Below are 21358 nucleotides of genomic sequence, written 5' to 3'. Positions count from 1 at the left end.
CAACTAGCCTAAAAAAAGTTCTACCTGGAAACAGTGGACAAGTTTAAACCACTCAATGCGGCTACACATACTCTATAGACAACACGTGCACATCGCTCTGAGTAGTTTGAAAATTTCAGGAGGTAAATATACCTTATTAAATAACCTATATCACTCCCAGATACTATTTTTAAACCACAATTGTTTGAGTACATTCACTCTAACTGTTAGTCAAGCACACTGTGTACGAGATGGCTCGTTTTCGCTGTCTCTGCTTCCACTGCTCAATGACCATCGAGACTCTGGCAGAGTGATCAGCTGCTGCATTGACTCAACAGATTGCCGACTCGGTGGCCTTCGAAGCGCCCATGTAGCAGCTCTATTTTGACCACTAAGTCAATAGACTATCAACTTTCTAGACGCCCCTATGACACGGGTATAAGTGACTGTGATGACGGGGATAAAGGGAAGAAGGGTAAACACAAGGGCTCGTTTCCTTTGTTAGAAACAACGTTAATGAGAACTGACAGACAATTCTGCCAAGGAAAGTATGTGAAATATTATTATAAGTAATTGTAATGTAAAGATAACTTGCCGTGAGCAGGGTCCAAACCTGCGACCTTCGAATAACGCATCCGATGCTCTACCAACTGAGCTACCCTGGCGGCTATCCCCCCTTCACTTTATTGGGTATGCATGTGCATTAAATACGGGAGTGTTAGTCAGCATTGCCTGCTGTGTCATTGCGGCGAGTGTAGGGCACTCATTTTTGCCTATTGACGTCACGTAGCACGGGGATGACACTGAAATACGTGGCGGTGTACCTCTGTTTTGCAGTGACACACTCGGGGTTGAAGAAAACTCCTGAAGGCCTCTCAACTTGTTGGTTTGGGTCCCTCTCGAGATGCTAGGAGTGGGTAGCTCGGCCTGTATTGATTTGGACAGGCCCACCTCACACGACGTAGACTGGTCACGACACGAAGCAGCATTGCGTTGCATGGCTGCGGGAGGAACTGCAACCTAAAGTAGGGGAGCACGACAAAGCATGCAGAAATGCATTAAACCGCAAAGGCATGTAAAGCATACTTCCACAGGTTCCACAGAAAATAAATAATCATCCACCCTTGTTTGTTACATATCTGAAAGGGGTTGGTTTCCATATCTATTCGCAGATGCTCCTCTGCTTCACTGTGTAAATGGAGGAACACACCAAGAACAACAAAGGAACAGCCATAAAGAAAGAATGTGCACATGAACAGATTTCTGCGGGTCATTCTCATGTTTCAACGCGAGCTACAAATGCACAATCCCATTCAAAAGCAAGAACATTTAACTTCAGTGCAGTCGGCACAACTCTTTTGCACTGAAGTAGTCAGATCTTAGCACTGGCTATTTCTTCAGGTGTAGGTTTCATTGCGTGGGTTGATTGCTCTTCCTTCGCCACTCCAGCACTGGTTGAAAGAATGGCTGTGTCTAAAGACGCCTTTGATCCAGTGTGAAGCAGTTTTTTTCTTCTGCAAGATTGTCTCACAAGAGCAAAGCCTGCTCTACAGGAAACCACACAATCAGCAGAGGCAACCTGTAGCATGACCTCTGATTGGAGGCAGCTGTTGAGGCGGTAGTACTAAAAGAACGATTTCTCTCACATTGGAAAATTACAGTTTCACAATGGCAAAAGCACCACCACCCCTCTTACATTGCAATAGAGTCTCATCCTTTCGTGCCCATGAATCCGTCACAATTTTGTGCTAATGCAGTTCTTGGTGTCCAGGAGTGATGGGTTGTTGTGCCGGATTCTTACACGTTTTCATGCGTACCAAAGGTATCCTTCCAAAAAATTAATTCCAGCTACTGTGCCCTTTTACCCCAGCAAGTTTCCAGAAACACCAAGAAATTTCTTACCGATTTCACCAGCATCGTTTACACTTTATAACGTTTAATTCACATGCACAAGTTGCCAGCGCCTTCCAATGCTAGCTAGATGATTCTGACAAGGCACACAATCATTGAACTATGATATTTACTTTCTCTCACCCATGTAAATGAGGCATTGTTTTAACAGTGGGGCTGTTTAAGAAGACCATGATCCGAAGGCATTCATCTATTCAGGCGGGCCAGCAGAGCATACAAGCAAGCGAGAAAATGGAAGCGAGGTTGAGGAGAAAAGGCTGCACCTTTTTGAATGCGGTGCCGTGCACTTTTTTTTAATCGACTAGACCTATAATGACACAGAATTAAAGAAAAAGGAGACTACAGAAGCATTATGGGGAGAAAGAAAGAAAAGGCATAACGCCAGAGAGAGAGAGAGAGAGAAGAGGGAGAAACACAAAAAAGTTTGGAAAGAAGGTTAGCCGCATCGTTTGCTTCATCAGGCCAGCTGCCCAGGTCTAAAACAGCTCAAAAACGTAAAACCTGCGGAGGGGCAAAGCACGCAGTAGCGGTGGACCGGTGTTTCCTTCTGGAACCCTACCTCGTGCAAAAACGGCGTTGACGGCGTTCCTCGCGACGAGCCTGTGCCTCTGCAGCTCGAAGTTCCGAATTCTCTACGCTGCGCTGGCGTTTGCTGCTGCTTCTCTCTTTTGAAGCTCCGGATTGGCTTTTCGGTTCTGGCGCGTGTACTGAGCTTTCCAGGCCTTCAGTTGTTGTTGTTGTTTCCCTGTGCAAGCTTTGCGCAGAGGCAGTGTCGCATCCAATGAAGTGCCTTCAGTTCTGGGTTGGCCAGCCTGCGCCGGCGCGCGGTCGCTGCTTGCCGAGCTTTCAGTTCTGGGTTGCGCGCGGCTGCCGCTTGCCGGGTCCGCAGTAGCGAATTCGCTGGCCTGCGCTACAGTGTACTATCACAGAACACCTACTATTCTAGTACACAGCACTGTACCTGCCACGGAGGATTTCCTTCCTTCGTGGTACCTGCGCTGGCCAGCGGCTGCGCTACTGGCAGCGCTCGGAGCTTTGACGAGGCTAGAGTCGGCCAGTGCTGCCAACCTGCGGAGCCATTTTACTCTCTCTGGAGTGAAAAAATTCTCTAGATTTCGCTAGATTTTCATGGAAAGCAGTTTTTGAAGATTAATATGTGTTTGTGCTGTGGAAAACAATTTCCAAGTCCACTTTTATAATATATTAGCGCATTCTTTTGAAAATATTCTCTGAAATCACCGTGCTGAAGGTGAAAATGTCGCAGTACAAACTGAAAAGCTTTAAACATTTATCCCATGAAATTACAAAGGTAAGCGGTCATCACATTTAGGGTGGGGGGGGGGGGAGATGTAGTATTGCAGTATTTTATACACATCACCAAGAAAAAGGCATCGCATAAAGGTTGAAGAAGGAATAGTTTTCAAAATAATACTTAGGAACACTGCTAGCTGTTCAATGCAAAACACGGAAATCTTACACTACAATACAGTGCGCTTAAGCATGCAAGTTACAAAGAAATAATAATAATAATAATAATATATAATCAGATGTAGTGCGTGAAATATTCCAGTGGGCAAGCTTTCAAAAATAATCATCAATTCTGTTGTTTTGCAACTCTTCCGCAGAAAATGCTTGGTGGTGTTCATATAAAACATGAAGTGATGCATGCTTACTTAAATTATAAACAATGTCTTGAAAAACGTGACTCTCAATCTTTGTCAAGATATCTGATGCAGGACATTGTTACGAAAAATAGTTTAACCATGAATTAAAGCATACTATACCGTGTGGCAGTTCATTCGTCGCAACCTGCTGAATGGTAACGAAAAGATATGTTTATTAGAAATGTTGACTGCTATATATTCGTTCCAAATATATCCTTGCATTCTTCCACCAGGCACTTTTTTTTCAACTTTTTTTTTTTTGAGCTGTGCAAATAACCACATACATGCAGCCTACTATTTCGGCTGCGCTTTTCACAGAAACCTTGGTGACCTTGGCGGAATCACAGCGTTCACAAAAAAGAGAAACCGATAAAAAACAACAACAAACAAAAATAACGCCGCCGGTGAAAGGCGAGAAAATGGGAGGTTGGTGTAAAGGAAAACACATATATACTTGGCGGGCTCGAGTGAGATCACCTTTTCTTTAGTTCGAACCGGGATTCAGGCAATCGACGTCGAACACGGACTTCACAAGATTGAACAGCAGTAAAGTGGGGGTAGTGGTTAGAAGATGAGAAAAGGCACCTATTTCTGCAACCCGGTCGGGAGCACGGCGCAGTGCCTGCGGGGAAGGGAAAAGGGAGAAAAGTGGAAAGAAGAGGAAAGATTAATTGAGCAGTGGAACGGTCGTCATCAACAGAAGCAGCAGTCCAGAAGCAAGGGTAGGGGTGGCTAAAGTGGGGGAGAGGAGAGCGCTGACACAGCGTTGAGGAGGTTGACTGGCCCCGTCCCCCCTTGCACGAAGATAGTTATAGCGCAAGAACAAAACGATGACACAAAGACAAGAAGGACACGAGCGCTTCTTGTCCTTCTTGTCTCTGTGTCGTCGTTTTGTTCTTGCGCTATAACTGTATCGTCATGCCATACCAACTAGCCCAAGATGCCATACCCCTTGCACCCCTCGGCACCACTGCTGGGCATGACACAGCGCTTTTGGGGGAGTGTAGACGGGGGTGTAAAAGAGAAAAGTTAGAAGAAATTAAGGAACAAAAAAGAGGTTGTGAGCGGGGGAGGGGGGGGGTGATTTCAAATGAAAAGAAGAGAAAAGTGAGCCCTGTAACTGTCTCTCAGGGGGAGGGCACCTCAACAGTAGCTCACGAGGGATGGGGTGAGAGAAAGGATTAAAAGGATAGGATTAAAAGGTAACTAGAGATAAAGAGCGAGGCGCAGGGACAGCGAGCGATGGAAGTAAAGAGAAGACAGGAAAGATAGACACGGCTGCAGGAGTCGGAGGACGGGGCACCACTGGCGAAAGCTCTTGCCCCTCCATACATAGAGGTACATACAAGTATTATTGTATGAAACTCTGTGCCTCCGTCGATCTGCTTGCTTCACGTGGAAACAGAAAATTTCTCTAGATGTTGACAAATTTCCTTTTTCCCCTAAATACTAACGAAATTCTCTAGATCTATCAAAATTTCTCTGAGTTGGCAGCACAAGAGTCGGCTTGCCTGCGCCTACGCGCGGCTGCGATAGTAATATAGATTACACTATACTGCGGTCTTGGCTTTGACGAGGCTAGGGTCAGCTTGTCTGCGCTGCCGAGTGGCCGCTGCTTGCCACGCGCGAACAGCTTCATTGACCATGTATCGACGTTGCCTCTCGCGTGCTAGGGCACGTTCTCATTCTTTGCAAGCTGGCAGTTCAGCTGGTTTAGCGTCCATCGCAGAAACAGCGTTTTCAGGGCCAAGGCGCGCCGATCGCCCTCTCAGCACACGGCGATGATTATCATCCTGTGGCCATAACATTTGCAACATGCTGCGGGCCAAAGGTAGTGATGTAAAAAATTTATAGAAAGGAACAACAAAAAGAGAATGGGCATGCCAGTGCCTTTCCTAGGCTCATTTCACTTCAGTCCGCCAGTGCAGAAGAATGAGAGGTTGAGGAAAGGAAGAGACGCAACTTTGCAGCCCTCGTTGGGATTACCGCATAGGCGTAAACTTTCAGTTGATAGTAGTGCTTGTCCGCGTCTTTCCTGTCCCTGTCTACGTATCGCGCTCGTATTTCAATCCATGATGAATCACCAACTCGCCCCATCGACCATTTTGCTAAGTGGTGTCTGCATCTTCAGGAGAGCGTGCACCTCATTATGGCTTTTCCATCAAGCTGTCTCAGAAACCTGAGACGAACTTGACTAGCAAACAGGGATTCAAGCAAACAAGGCGAATGGCGTGCAACACTTCTGCCGATCAGTGATCTCTTTGCAGAGCGATACAAAACCTGCCCCAGATTACTGCAAGATCCATAGGGAAGCGGTAGCGGCGATTGCCCCCGCCCCCATAAAGCCTTTGCCAGCCCAGTCCTCATTCAGTGCCTCTCGTACGCCTTCTTTGTCAGGTTGCCTCGGGTATACCACTGCCCAAAACTGAGTGGTAGCCGAGTAGTTAGAGCATCTGCATCCAATACAGGATACACCCAGTGTTGTCGGTCACCCACCGTTTCTTCTAATGGGTAAAGAAGTTACACCAGCCAAGCACTTTGTGCTGTGGGAATAGCATTCTTCAGAAGGCAGCCTTTTCTTTCCTTCAACTTATTCACTGTCCCTTTCCCAATTATGTAGGGCCTCTCTCGCTATAGTTCTCTCTTTTTTTATATGTGCAAGACCTGGCTACTTTAACGAAACGTAACCATACATAACGAGTTGCTATATTTGTACTTATTGTACGGAACTACCGTTACTGCCAAAACTTGCTAAAACACTCTAATCTCACACATGGTTTGACCTTTCACTCCTTTCCGACTTTATTCTTCACTGGAGAGCTTTTGCGGTGCACAAATGAACAGCAGATGCAGCTTTTGCAAACTGCAGTTCTAATGCTGTAGGTTTGATGTTGCGCTGCATGTAAAAAACAATGCTTCTACAGCATAGGAGTGAAAAGAAATGTACTGCACAGTGTTTAGTTAGGCTAAGAATTTCCCTTCTCAAATTTGGTGGGAATCCCTGGTGCGTATTGACCAACAGCTAGCGACTGTCCGACAGTCCTGTGAGTGTTGCATCAACGTGCGAGGCGCTACCCGGGCCTTATGAATCTGGAGACTGGTACTGTGGTCACCAATGTACCCGTCCCAGTGAAACTAGGCAAGTGTAGGCTCCTCACAAATATTTAGCTGGCGTTTAGAACTTTACACGTGATATCACCACCATGCTTTTTTTTTTTTTTTTTCAGTTCAAGAACACTTGAAAGAGGTAATGAACATGCCAGTAAGCAGCCAAATATATCCAGCGATTTGCTGTCATTGACTTGTCGAGGGAAGTGATATACAATATACTGCCCTTTTAATGCAGTTACGAGGATTGTACCAATATTCTTTTCAAACACTATAACATTATGCACCAGTGCTTGAATTGAAGGACCTTGGACATAAACTTAGGAAACTCAAAATGCTTGAGAGTCCTACATGTAGGCACACTTCTGATCGATTGTTAGTGATGAGCATTGCTTATAAGATATTTTAATTTGACATTAAAGTAAGGGTGACTGCTTATTCATGTATTCAGGACCAATCGACATTTTCCGTGGTTTGCAATAGACAGAGACCGCATGTGATGTTGCAGAGGTCAAGCAAGTATTGTCGACGTCAGAGAACATTTGTGGGGTGCACACAATACCCCAGCTGGCACACGGCGAGGACTATTATTTGCCACCTCTCAAGTGATGCAATGCTTGCTGTTCATTCATTTCCTATTATTGTGAGAATTTTTTTTACATGAGCAGGCTTCCCAGTTAGTGATTTCTATAATTGACAATATAGATACTCTCTAAAATAATTTGTTTAGAAACTAGCACACATGCAGCTCCCAAACTCCACCCCACACACACGTGTGCTGCCCCTACTTCCGTACTTAGAGATACAATTTCTTTTATCGGTTAGAGCAGCAGCAATTTGTGTCCTTCTTTTTTATTAAATAGGTTTGTCACAGCTTCTCCTCGTGCCTTGTCCGTTTAACTTGTTTATTACCACACCTATCCAAATTGATCAGCGGTGATCGATGCTTTTGGATAATCAATTTCGACATGTTAAACTTGTTTCGCGTGCAGCCAGCACTTTCTAGTATTTAGTCCAGCCACTCAAATTTCAGAATCAATTTGAGTTTGCCCATTTCGGCAACATAGCGATTTTCGACAGGCCTTTGCGCGAACTAATGTGCGTGTATTGTTGGAAAAGTGCACTAGGCTGGCGAACCTGACAGAAGTGTGTGCCCCTAGTGATTATGGTACAGTAACATCGAAGTTCTGTATTGAAAAGAACCTTTGCAAGCCAAGTATCGAATTAAAGTCTCAGCTTCGCAATTTGACTATATTGAGCAGTAATGATAGCCAGAAATTTATGCCATATATTCAATAGAAAGCTGTAGAAGCGCTTGTCTCCGTCTTTCTGTCCGCTTTCAAGTAATGCACTCTCATTTCAAAACAATAATGTATCACCAACTCACCCAATCAACCATATTGACAAATTATGTTCCTAGGAGTCACTAAAAATTTGTTCTACAAAAAAATATTTGCGAAGGTCCGCCGTGTGTTTAAAGTGTTGAGAGGTGGCCTTCCATAACAGTTTCCAGCAGCATTGGTTTTGCTTGCATCTTTATATCAGACACAGGGTCGCATCTACTGTCACTAGTCACTCCTATGACGTCATCACGTGCGCATCAGCACTGAAAAACACTTGCCCTGCTCAAAACTACCTTGCAACCCCACCTGAATTGAGTGACGACAAGCTTAGCGTTCAAGGATGACAGCACTTCCGCTTCAAGTTTTATGCCGACAATGTTTTGCGTCAGCCTGACACATCCACAGCCGTTCATGTGTTTGTTTTGTTTGCATCCTCAAGTTGTTTCCTTCGCCGCAAGTGCGTATAGCTTCAGACCTTTGCGCACAATCTTATAGCTACTCTGGTTACGTGCGTGGTCCACACTTCGCTGGAGCGCAGTATGCTGGCGCTGGCTGCAGAGTTTCTCCTAACAAGGCCCCCAAAGCACGTCTTGGCCTCGACTAAGGAGCAGTGTGAAACGTTCTTTAGAACTGCGCGCGATATTGGCCTTTTTTTAATACGATATGCATGAAAATGCAAAGAAATAAGCTTGCATGCATATATTGGGATGCCAACCTATGCGGTGTAAGGTGGCTCATGAAAAGAGGTGACGCTAAATGAAATAACAAAGTTCATTGGACATCTCATTTATACAGAGATTATTCACATCACGGGTATCCATCTACCTCTATTGGAACACCAGGAGACTCTTGCAACAAAGATTTACTGAGAAAAATTGTACAAGTACACATGTGTCTCACAAAAAACTATGCAATGATTCACCACATTGCACGTGCAACTAAGCAGCACCTCGGTTCAGATTTTTTTTGTCTATGTAAAGAGAAACATTTTGTACAACATTTAATATTTTTTATACTGTTCCTGGGTCATTTATCTATAAAATGTATATTCTGAACTTTCTTTGTTTTGAATATTTTTGCATATATAGTGTTTTGTAACCAAAAATTTTACACTTCTCACTTTTTTATTCCTTCTAAAGTACTTTTGTTTCTCTACAACACACATTTTTTTTTTTTTTTGTTAAGAGCATTTCGTTGTGCAATGTTTGGAATGCTGTAATGCGTGCTGAAGTACTTTTCCAACTGGCAAAAATGATCTTCTCGAGACATATGAAAAACAACCATTTTTGCGCGGTAATGAAAGAGTTAAAAGGTATAAAAAGCTAGAAAGGTTGATACCACAGTGTTAGCAATCCAACACTTCGGGATCGATTCAGTCCCTTTCTAAGGAGGTGACTGTACTGGTCATGGAAGCGACTACGACTACGCCTTTACCTTTCCGTCATGCTTCGGAGGCTGTGAATGTAATCGGTGGCACTGTTTTCAGCGAGAGATGTTTACAGGTGCGTTCTGATAGTGCCGAAATTCAGGTGAGAGCCTCCTTCACGGATTCCTTCGGTTCCGTTCTCTGGCTTTTACCATTTCTGTCACAAAAGTGCCATCAAAGTCTTTCTTGTGGTTATGCCTCTCCCAATTAACACCTTGATAATTGCAGCCTAGCTTCTCCGACATTCAAAACGACCTAGAGAAAGTACAAAGGGAGCATGTCACACCTGCAATTTCATTCCTTCGGCACCATACCAACAATCTTTAGCCAAACGTGTATCCTCGCACATAAACTGACAACACGGGGTCGAGCCTCTAAATCCCCAAAGCGATGGTTAGAGATTCAGTATTCAACCCGTGAAGTCCTACACGGCTAATGGGACCAACTTTTGAAGTGGGGCTGTGTGCTCATCATTTTGACGCTGCACCATGTTCCACAATTGGCAGAAACCAGGTTAGGAGAGGGTAAAGGGGGGTGAACCGCAACTTTCTTATTTACAGAGACCGACAACTGTCCGCTACATGAAATGAGACCACTCCACTGTCGGAAAGATAGTTTGTCGCATTGACCCACACCAATCTTTTTTTTTTTCGTAAGAGGAATATTTATGTTTTTATTTATTCATTGCAAGTCATGCAAAAATGACATTTGGCAGCTCTGGCAGCAAAAACGTGAACAATCCGATGCACCCGGCCACATGACGACTAATTGCTGTATGCAGTCGACAATTTTCTCAGTATTTAATATTGTTTTTTTATATCAAAAAACATTAATCCATAAATATGTACATAAAGGCCTGTAATAGTAGTTTGCATTAAAGCGGTGCTGCCTTTGTATAATGTAGCGATCTCATGCTCGTCAGCATGTCTTGAGCAATCTTGAGCAACTTTTCCTACTGCTCATGCAACTGAGCCCGTGGTTGCTAGGCCACCAAAGTTTTTAGCGACATAGCTTTGCTTCCAACACTTCGTCTCGCAAATGATGGTGCTGCTACTCGGCATGGTCGTGCATATGTGTAGTGACATTTTCGATGACATGGCTTGGCTTCCGTATCAAGGGAGTAACGATGCCGGGGCAAGCCACCCGTGACACAGGCAGGCAACCTAAGATACAGGTGCACGCAATGCAGTACAAATATAAGGAAAGCATAGGCCACACCATCCCATAGTGAGAGCATGTTATTTTGAAAAAAATGTTGTAAAGCTCAAAATAAAGGTGGTTAAGTTACACGAAACTTTATGAAAGCAGGAAACCAGCTTTCACAAATTAAGAAAAGGACTGGCGTCGTCACTATCTTGCTAGATGAAATGTACATCTATTCTCGCAGCATTTAAGATTGAAAAATACAGCTTGTAAATTAGCTACGTGCTTATTGGATTAACTGCTGTTGATACAAACACCTAGAAAGGTGAGCTTTCTGTCGCACCGCAAGAAAAAAATGGGTCGAGAAAAATCGGTTGTTGGTTCTTTAAATTCATCGCACAGGCAAGTGCTGCGCTTCTTCAACGAGGTATGAACAAGGGAAGCACTTGTATAAAGTTTTATTTCTTACGCCAGCTTGTCCTGACGATCTCCCCAGCATGACAGCGACCCATGTTCACACTGGCCACGCAGCCCCATTATTTACAAAGGCTTAGAGCAGCAAAGCTTGCCTACATCTGAAGAGTGATAACCCATAATTTGCTTTAATTCTTATTTGCTAAAATTATGAAAACAATCAGCACAAATGAATATTACCATTGTGAACACATTTTAACAGTATTTATGCTGTGAAGGGGTTCTTGTGATATTGGTAACTACTAACAATAAAAGAGGCAGGATTTGCCCTCCTCCTATACTTTGAGAGACCCCCCCTTCCCCAGAATTGAGTGGCTGGATGCGTACCTGTCCCAGACTGGACTACTACGCACTAGAGTTACGACTACGCATTATAAGTTTTGCCCCTGTAACTTTCCATTTATTTCTAAGAAAAGTAGTCCACATGCATCGTAGTAGTACATGCACAGAGGTGCCATGCACCTTGTGGTGCTGGCTTGCCCCTGTAACTTTCCATTTATTTCTAAGAAAAGTAGTCCACATGCATTGTAGTAGTACATGCACAGAGGTGCCATGCACCTTGTGGTGCTGGCTTGCACAAGTCACTGTTAAGGCACTGTCAGCATCGAGAGGCTGTCACACAAGGTAATACAATGCGAAATGTGGGAAAGCATACTAAGGCACTACGAAAGTGAAAATGACAGCGGACTCTGCTGCACCACTCAAAACAATGTTCCTGCTAAGGATAAGAGACAAATCTTCCTGCTGAAGATAAGCCTGCACATATAGGACAGTCACGTTATCTCCAGCGTATGCTTGCCACATTAGAGTGCGAAAGTAAAGCAGTGCGTGTAAACCTTCAATTTGGTTCCATACTGAGCTCAGCGTTATTCGTTTAACTCAGCGTTTCCACAAACTGTACAGCGCTCGCTCAGGGCTGGGTAGGACTGAAGTCCCTCCATGTGTCTACTGCCGGCTAGGTGAAGTTGCCCCCCTCTCGCTTTACACCAGTCTGTTGGCCAACTTAAAATGCACTGCCGGCACTATGTTTCTGCTGCTTCTCCGGTACATGCACCTGCGCCACGGAGGACAGAAAGCTCACACCGCCTCATTCATGCTGTCCCACCGCTCAGCTGTCGCCCGCATCGGGCTGCAGCGAGGTGGCATTCCTCGCGAGGCAGAAACACCGAGCGAAAATTCCCTCTGCGGCAGTTTAGAACGAAACTTAAGGCGACACTTGTGGAATGAAGAAAATACACTTACACCTCATCATAACAAAGTTGCATCTCGGACAAAAATAAGTTCGTTATATCTGTATATTCGTTATAAAGGTATATTTCTAGCAATATATCTAGTGCAAGACTTACTGAATTCGTTTGTTATAACCGATATTTCACTATATCCAGGTTCGTTATATCAAGGCTTGAGTGTATTTGCATTCTCGCATGTGCACATGCATTTGTAGAAACAAAGCAGAGGAAAAAAATAGGAAGGTGGTGGCTCAATAACTTCCTTCCGGAAGCTCCGGAACTAGGGGGTGGCGGAACAACAGCTGGTGCTACTCAAAGGGGCCCCTGAAACACTTTCTTGAGTAATCATCGATTTCACTGAAAAAAAGAGTATAGCTTCGCAAATTCAATGCCGCAAAAAATTTAAGAATCTGTCCAGTACGAAGCCAGTTACAAGTATTTGACACGCGCTGCAATCGCATTCTCTCTTCTCTCGTCCCGACGAAAGCGCTGGCAGCTAAGCAGGGAGGAATGGGAGGGTCAAACAAAAAAACGTCATGCGTGCCTTGTGACCTTGAGCATTTTTTTTTTCTTTGAATACGTGGCCTTTTTCAGTGCTATCACACACGCACGCGTGGACAAGTGACGGCCTCTCGCGGCGATCTCTGTAACAACCGAGCGCATCATGTTCAAATCAGCGAATGACTGATAGATGGACTTACTACGAGTGATTTTTGGGCTTATTACGTGACTTGTCGGGAGAAAAGAAAGCAATTTTTAGCTGACTTTGATCATTTATTGTGAATTCCAGGCCGCATGCTGCGCTATAATATTTGACTCGTGTGTTGTCGGGAGCCTCTACAACCGATCGGCAGCATTTTCATTTTCCCACTATGCTCATAAAGTGTTTCAGGGCCTTTTTAGGAAAGCGGCAGCAGACGTGATGGAGGGGCTTTGTGCAGCACCTGCGTCTTGGCTCTGAGACCCAAAAGGGTAACTGTGGATGAGAAGAGTGAGGTCCGAAAGTTCGTTGAGTTTTTGATTTCTTTTCTATGCAATGTATGATTACATTAAATTAATGAAATGCTATGATACATTGCCTGATACTGATACATTGATACTGATACATTGAACTAGCAAATGGTATGCCAGGTGTGACCGGTACATCCCCTTTCCTTTTTTTATGGAGCTCAGTCTTCCATTTGTGATAGGCCTCACATTCGCAGATGGAAAGTTGAACTTCGTTATAATGATTAGCATGCAACACTTGAGTTAACCTGTTATGTCCGATTATTCGCTGTACCATTCCGACAAGTTGAAAGGTCTTGCTCCAGCGAGAATCCTAGGTACGAAAATCAGTTACTAAATGCCTCAAACCAAGTATTAACAGGTGATTTTTTTACTGTCTCCTTACGACATTTAAAACTAAATAGGCTGAAATACAATAAGGCAGTACCAAAACAGGCCTGCGATCACTTATGTAAAAAAGGGTGTGACCACACATTTAACCAATGCTTATTGTCACAATAATAATTCTAAAAAATTGTGGTCGCGAATAGTTGGTCAGTATTTATTTTGCTTTGTATGCTAGTTCTCAACTTTAGAACTTGTGCAAACCAAATATTTTTTCATTGCAACCAATATTGTGATGGCATTTGTGTTTTTGTTTTTCTTATATACAAATAATAAATGCCACTAAAGTGAAGTGTAGTCAACCAAAGTTCATGCCGGGTTTGCTATAAATAACATATTTACTATATCGGTGTTTGCTACAACGAAGTTCAATTGTATTTCACACGTGTATTAGCTTGCTCGTGCAATGTATTTGGCACTCCTCTTTATAAAAATGCTAATTCAACCTTTTTCAGTCTGTTTTTAGGCACTACCAATAACACAGCACGGCCACAGCAGTTTGTGGTTGAGTACTGCTCGAAAAGTTTTTTTTTTGCAGCTGATTCATGTGCCCTCACTGCATTATGTGCCATCTCTAAATAAGCAAACCTCTTTTACTTCATCTTTGATTTCTTTGGTTTCGGACCGCAACGGATGGAAGGTGCGTAAAGGTTTTGAACCGCAAAGAGTTAATAACTCGTTGGCAGAAGTGATACATGATCACACAAAAATGCGTGGGGGTGCAACAACATTTCGCAGCAAATTTTCACAAAGTGTCTTCGAAGTCCTCCAGATCATCACACTGAGTCCACCTGGACACCGTGGAAGAGCTCAACTCTGCTTGTGTGACTTTAGAGATGGCCTCACAGCATGTGGTCTTGTCAGCAACGTCTATACTGATGAAGCGCTCCGCAGATGCCTCAGCCTCTAATCCTTGCCTGACTGTCGGAGGTCTTGCATCGCATGACCTGTCATTGCTGCAATCAAAGGAATGCTTCTTCTGCACCTAGGCACAGGGAGAGGATAAGCGTTAGAGAACATGTATCACAAGAATCTCAACACAAGTTGTCAGCAAGGATAAAATACACCCATTTAAAGGTTCATAAAGCATGTTTGATATAGTGCGGATATGACGAAGTAAAACAGAATAGACATTAGAGAGTTTTCGAATAGGGGCCCTAAAAAGTTGGGGCCCTAAAGCCCTTTGCGTATGGACGCTTTGGGTCAAGCAGGAGCAATGAGTTTTTGAATGGGGTCTGCGGCACTTTATACACTCACCCTATTCTATGTCACTCTAGTCTTGGCCGAGAGCCGTCACTTCAGTGGGTGCCGTCACGTTTGTCTGACCCAAACACGGTTTGGGTTTGGCGCATGCGCAGTGGCCTTGACGCTATTTGTTTGGGACCCCAAACTTTTAAAACCCCTATTCGAAAACTTCCTGTTAATAAGCACTGACTCGCAACTGAAAACATTTGTCTGAAGAATGTGTGAAGGTGCATTGACATTGCAGAGAAGTGTTAGAATGGTTAAGAAAAAAAAACTGCCATCACCTAACAACGTACATGCTGAGCAGGAAAACCAACATACATAACTCCTCGTCTGTGACAAGTAGTTATGTATGTACATAACTACATAACTCCTTGTCTGTGAGAGACAAAGATGTTTGATCTTTCACCCAATCCGTTAAGTGAGAAGAAAATAAATATTTTTGCATTGTTGCTCTAAGTAAAAACCCTGCTGTCAAGAACTCGACAAAGAGTATATAGTGGCACCAGCAAATTCATTAATTATGCCTTTAATGCCACCGCCTTCAAAAAAACACATTCATTTTCGATATTGGCCTTAAGGACATGGTGTGGCGCCACCTACGTTGTGACGTCACTCATAGGATGCCGAGTTGTGGGCCGGAGTGCTGGGAACACTCGTCAACTGTTAAAGAAGCTGACGATTTCAATCCTTCCTAATATTCTCAAAACCAGCTGTCTTCTTTCAGTGAGATTGGCACTTTTGCTATTGTGAAATCAAAATTTTGCAATATGGGAACAATCATATTCCTCTTTAGTTTCCCTTAAGGTAAATGCAATGAAATCGAATGTACTTACTTCACCTCCTACACTTTGTTGCACCTGGTTCAAGTGAACGCGCATGTGCCGCGCTATCATTGAACTGTCCAAAAACGCACTCGGGCAAATGGAGCACCTGTACACCGCAGTGGCCAGGTGGCTGCGAGCCTGTGAGTCGCATTTCTCGCTCGAGCCCAGGTATTTGTCAACCAAGTGCGTCCTGGCGCGACACTGACGGCTGTGGTTGCTAATCTCCGACTTCATCATGAACGTGCTGTCACAGCAGTTGCACACAAACGGCCGGAAGGGCACGTGGTAGTGCTGAATGTGACGCCGTATGCTCCAGTACTTGCCAAATGCATTTCCACACAGCGGGCACTTTACCGCATCAATCTTGACGTGAGCGGCGAGGTGGTCCCGCACCACACCCCAATTCGCGCACAGCTTCGAACACAGGCCGCACCGGGAGGGCTTGGGCCAGGGACACGCCATAACATGCGAGAACAGGGCATCCACCTCCCCGAAACTGCGCGAGCAAACGCCGCAGCCGTATGGACCAACCACGAAACACACGTTTTCAGAGGGAGGGATGTCTTTCTTTACGTTGCCCGATTTGTTGGCGTCCATCTTGATTCGGCGGCCACCTTCCGTGCCATCATTGACTTTTGCATGTTCCTGTACTGCACAGCTGGCTCCTGTTGAACTTCTCGGCACTAAAAACACACCTGAAACAAAACGGAAAGTTCAGTGCACTATACTGTGACAATGGTTAGAAACTTGAAGCCTCAGCTACAACACTCATAGAAGCAGCATAGTTATGTACATTTAATACCTGGATGCAACACTATTACGGAATAAACATTCACTCATTCAAATTAAGTCTAGAACTAGATGTAATTATACTTAGCACACCAAGCCTAGTTTGCCACAAGAATGGATAATTGTCATGAGTAAGAGCCTTGCAGAAGAATGAAGACAAAGAGGTGCAGGCTGCTTTTGAAACAGTGCGAGCCCGAGCACTATCACGTGAAGCATGAGGTGCGTGATCCGAGCTGTGATCGGGCTGCGAGCAACAGCGGGCTGGTGTTGTCGACGTGGGCTTGCGAAGAGAAGGTCGTCCCACCAGCTACTGCACTGGCGACGGGAGCGGCGGGAAATTGACTCAGCAGCCTGTGATGCGGCGGTCAAGAGAGGACGGAGACAACGACCGGGTTCGTGTGCAGCCTCGGAATGCAGCAACGGCGCACAGCCGTCGCTGCATTCCTGGCACAAGTCCCCTTCGAAGCAAGCCACGAAAGACAGTCCCCGGTGGGCCAAATCAGTTCTTAACACTGGGCACCCGCAAACGCCACTAGGCCTCACCTCAGAGGCTTCTGCCACTTAGCAAAGACGTCAAGTGAGACGAAGGACAATTTTGGCATCAGCAGGAACGGCAACGTTTGTCATGAACGTCGAGAACGCCGACAGGTACCGAACACGACCAATCAGGACATTGTCAGGAAGATTATCAGCGGTGTCAAGTGAGATCGGCCCAAATCATGAGTGGAACTACCAAGCTAGAGATGCCAGACATTGACAAGGACGGCTTAGTTCGTAGTACGGTTGGTGTGTAAGCTTAGTGGAGCTTAGTTTGAATTTCAAAGTTATTCATATTGGCTTTGTATACTTGTATATTGAGGGTGTGTCGTGCGTGTGTTCAGTAAATACGCTGTGTTGTCAACAGAGACTTGTCTTCGTTCATCATCTGCGGTCATGCGAATTTGAGACAATTATGTAAACTAAAAAACAGGATATCCCCACATCTGCAATTTTTATGAGATGTATACAGGCTATGCTGACAGCAACTGCCGGACTGACTGCGCAGGCTCTTTCGTAGAGTTCTTGCATTGTGACGTAAGTTAAAAAACGCCTTTGGAAAAAATATAATTCTCTATGCTCAATGCCTATGCATCTGAGATATCTGAAAACATCCTGAAAAGTGCATTACATGCATAACTCTTTCTGAACAATCTACAGTTCTATAAAGCTCCCTCTTTTAAGATTCAAACCCCGGTAATGCCATCGTTAAAATCAATAGTGTACTATTTAAAAAAAAATTCTTCAATAAAATGGCAAGAGCTGTTCTATCTGTACTCAAACTTCTCTATATTTACTAGCTCATAGATGCGAGGAGCTGGTTGTGAGAGCTTGAAATTTCAGATCATACCACATTCAAGATTCATTGACTCAGTGGCCTTCAAAACACCTGCGTAGCAGTATCGAACACTAAGTCAATGAACTATCAACCTTCCACATGCCCGTGTGACCAGAGTTACGACTCTTTGACGATAGTGACAATACCGAAACGCATAAGCATGTACCTTTGCTTAGAATTGGGACTTCTGGGGTCGAGGAGGGCTCGTGGTGGCCTTCCAACTCGTCGGTTCCCATCCTTCTACAGATATTTGGAGTGGTTATCTTGACCTGTGTGGACTTGGACAGGCCCATCTCACTCAATGTAGACCGCCCACGGTACGTAGCAGCATTGTGTTGCATAACTGCGGCTGGAACTGCAACCTAGAGTCAGAGAGCATGACAAAGCGTGCAGCAATGTATTAAACTGTAAAGGCTAGTTCCACAGGTTCAACAAAAAAGAAATATTCATGTACCCATTTTTGTGAAACGAAAGACGGCAGCTTCCATATCTCCAGTCAAAATAGGCCGATTGGGCAAGTTCGTGATTCATGATTGCTTGAAATACGAGTGCCTAACGTAGACAAGGACACTGTTAGTATCTTAGCTGTCCTTGCCTACATTACACACTCTTATTCCATATATCCACACAGATATTCCTCTGATTCACTGTGTTAAACGGAAAACACACAAAAAAAGCAAAGCCGCAGCTGTAAAGAAAAAGAAAGTGCTCAGCAACAAGTTTCTACGAGCCACTCTCTTGGTTTGACACCAGCTACAAATGCCCAATTGTAATTAACAAGCCGGGATATTTATCTCTAATGCAGTCAACACAAGCGTTTTACACTGAGGTAGTCCAATCTTTGCAACGGCTACCATTTCGAACAAGATTCTCCTTTGACAGATGGATTGCTGTCCTTTCTGATTGATTTGTGGGGTTTAACGTCCCAAAACCCCCATATGATTATGAGAGACGCCGTAGTGGAGGGCTCCGGAAATTTCGACCACCTGGGGTTCTTTAACAAGCACCCAAATCTGAGCACATGGGCCTACAACATTTCCGCCTCCGTCGGAAATGCAGCCGCCGCAGCCAGGATTTGAACCCACGACCTGCGGGTCAGCAGCCGAGTACCTTAGCCACTAGACCACCACGGCGGGGCTCGCTGTCCTTTCTCTGCTCCAGCACAAATTGAGTGAATGTGCCCATCGCTTCAATCCAGTGAAAAGCCTTTTCATTTTTCTGCAAAATTGTCTCACAAGAGCAAAGCCTGCTTTGGGGGAACCTAAGCAACCAGCAGAGGCAACCTGTAGCGTGACCTCCAATCAGAGACAGATGTTGTGACCCTAATATTAAAGACACCAAAGAGAACAATTTTTGTCGCGTTAGTAAATCACAATTTCACAATATGAAAAGTGCCAATCTTCTGGCAAGAGGATGATTGGTAAGCGAGAAAATGGGCAGAAAAAAAATACAGGTGGCAGCAGTATATCGATGTTCTCGCACCAGTTCACTGTGACATCACAGAACGTGACGGCGTTTGCTTGAGCCTACATTATTGCTCATGGATAAAACCGCTTCAGATTCAAAGGGACATGCAGTCTTAGCAAAGCAGGTTTAAAAACATCTCATAAATCCAATGAGGCCGAAATTCGCAAGATGTCTTTGAAACTCATGACATCAGGCCGATGTTGGCGTGCTGAAGCACAATATTCCATAATGAAAGTTTGACCTTAATTCCCTCTTTTAATGATTTATAGCTGGCACTGTCAGACAAAGAATTAGTATATGTACACATGCCTTGAAATATGAATGCGTTTTTCACTTTGTTCATCACATGGCTGTGATTTGCAACAGGAGTGCATAAATTAAATGCATTCTAGTTTTTGAAAATAAACTGTGTTGGAAGTTAGCACTCTCTTTGTCCTGTTTTATATGTGCATTACTAAGAAACCTACTAAAGGTGTGCTACCAACATGGGCATCTGGAGTAAGGTGCAAGGGATGGGGAAAGATGCTGCCCTTCCCCCCTCCCCTTGATTTTTTTATATTTATCTAGCAATAAACAACACAGCTTCATTAGCACACTCATGACACTTATATCCATGTAAAATGTCCTTCGGGATTGCTGGCTGGCGAACTTTGCACGTAGTACGGTCATACGCGAAAATGTATGCCTCATTCTGTTTGCTGAAGCACCCCCCGGGAAAAAATTCTGCTACAAACAAGCCCGCATCGCTTGTGAAAGAAAGGCCAAATGGTCTAACTAAATTACCCCAGCTCCACCTAGGGTGAAATCCGCCGAATGAGAGGAGGAGGAGCTGCACTTTAACTCTTGCGTTTTCAATCTTTGGCGCTCGCGGTTTCGCTCCGCTTCTCGCCGGAACAAGTCCAGGTTCGCAGCCATCCAAGCCAGCTTCGCTTGCGCTGATTTCTCGCAAAGGTCGGGGTTTTCTTTCCGACAAATCCGTTGAGCTTCGACTTCCTTCTTCCGAACAACCGGGTTAGCTTGCCTTCGCCATCGTTTTGTATCGCTTTCCCTGCATCTCGGCTCGAGATCGGTTCGCTTGCGCTGCCGCTCGGCCTCCGTAACTTTCTTCCTTAGCTCGGGAATCGCTTGCCTTCGCCGTCGCTGAGCTTCCGCTGCTTTCTTCCGCAGGTCGGCCTTAGCTCGCCTCCGCTGTCGCTCGACCTCGGCTGCTTTCGCCCGTAGCTCCGGGTGAGCCTCCCGTCGACGACGCTGCCGTTCCCGTGCGAGCGCGCGTTTGCGCTCTTGTCGAGCGTCGTCAATCACGGGTAGTATTCGCGTAACCCGACCAATACGAACTCGAAGTGCTTCCATTTTCAAGGACGTGTCCCTTATTTATAGTAGAGACTTTTCGAATTTGCGGCCAGTTACGACGTATGGGCCCCCAAAGCGCTCACGTGTGCTGCCCCTACCTTTGGATCACCGTGCTCCGTGCTTTATGGACCAATAACCAAGGTTGCAACAACATTGCTTTGGATCACACCTCCATGCGCCTGAGGCTGTCAGATGATGATGATAATACAGCGCCTGGCCCATGCCACACCCTTCGGATGATGGATGGATTGCATGCTATGAGCGTTCCTTTTATAACAGGACTGCTAAAAAAAGAAAAAAAAGCTCTTTTTTTTTTGCTTCAATACTACCTGATGCAACTTCTTGCACCTTGCTTTCATTTTCTTTTTATGTTCATTTTTGCTTTTTTTCTTTACTTCTAGAGGTCAGTGCTTGTAGGTGTTCGGTAAAAGATAAAATTTGAGAAGCGATTGAGAGAAATGGGGGAAGAGCGTTGGGCTAGGAAGGTTTTCAGCTACTTGTACATGAAGAATGTCGATACAAAATGGAGGAAGCGAACCAGGAAGTTGACTGGTAAATACTTAGAAAACAGCAGGTGGCCAAACCAAAAAGAACTATCGGTTAAGAAAAAAGTGAAGGAAACGGAGACTGACATGT

At 44.7% G+C, this 21358-nt stretch overlaps 2 protein-coding genes across 9 annotated transcripts in view; both read right to left on the bottom strand.

The window, feature by feature from the left end:
• LOC119164525 (uncharacterized) overlaps window positions 1-2904 on the bottom strand; it is a 61789-nt gene extending 58885 nt beyond the window's left edge. For 4 of the 7 annotated variants that reach the window (XM_037416732.2, XM_075871986.1, XM_075871987.1 and 1 more), the window contains exons 1-2: window positions 2450-2902; window positions 804-999 (exon numbers count right to left, since the gene is read on the bottom strand). In XM_037416732.2, the coding sequence (XP_037272629.2) occupies window positions 804-978 (175 nt within the window). In that variant the 5' untranslated portion in view covers window positions 979-999; window positions 2450-2902. Of the gene's footprint in view, window positions 1-803; window positions 1000-2449 lie in introns of all 7 variants that reach the window. The other 3 variants (XM_075871984.1, XM_075871985.1, XM_075871983.1) reach the window with 3 other exon arrangements.
• An 8515-nt stretch (window positions 2905-11419) lies between these two features.
• LOC119164524 (uncharacterized) lies at window positions 11420-20974 on the bottom strand. Of its 2 annotated transcripts, none has more exons than XM_075871982.1 (4): window positions 20821-20974; window positions 18072-18267; window positions 15751-16436; window positions 11420-14654 (listed from the first exon to the last, which is right to left on the bottom strand). In XM_075871982.1, exons 2-4 carry the CDS (start codon window positions 18244-18246, stop codon window positions 14415-14417), a joined length of 1101 nt encoding a protein of 366 aa, XP_075728097.1. In that variant the 5' UTR covers window positions 18247-18267; window positions 20821-20974; the 3' UTR covers window positions 11420-14414. The 2 variants fall into 2 exon arrangements, with proteins under 2 accessions (XP_075728097.1, XP_037272627.2); XM_037416730.2 differs by lacking the exon at window positions 20821-20974 and adding an exon at window positions 20156-20814.
• Between the last annotated feature and the right edge of the window lie 384 nt (window positions 20975-21358).

Source organism: Rhipicephalus microplus, chromosome 8, assembly GCF_043290135.1.
Source record: "Rhipicephalus microplus isolate Deutch F79 chromosome 8, USDA_Rmic, whole genome shotgun sequence".
Lineage (NCBI taxonomy): Eukaryota > Metazoa > Arthropoda > Arachnida > Ixodida > Ixodidae > Rhipicephalus > Rhipicephalus microplus.
Note: the sequence above shows the minus strand (reverse complement) of the source record. Positions and strands in the feature narration are given on the sequence as shown.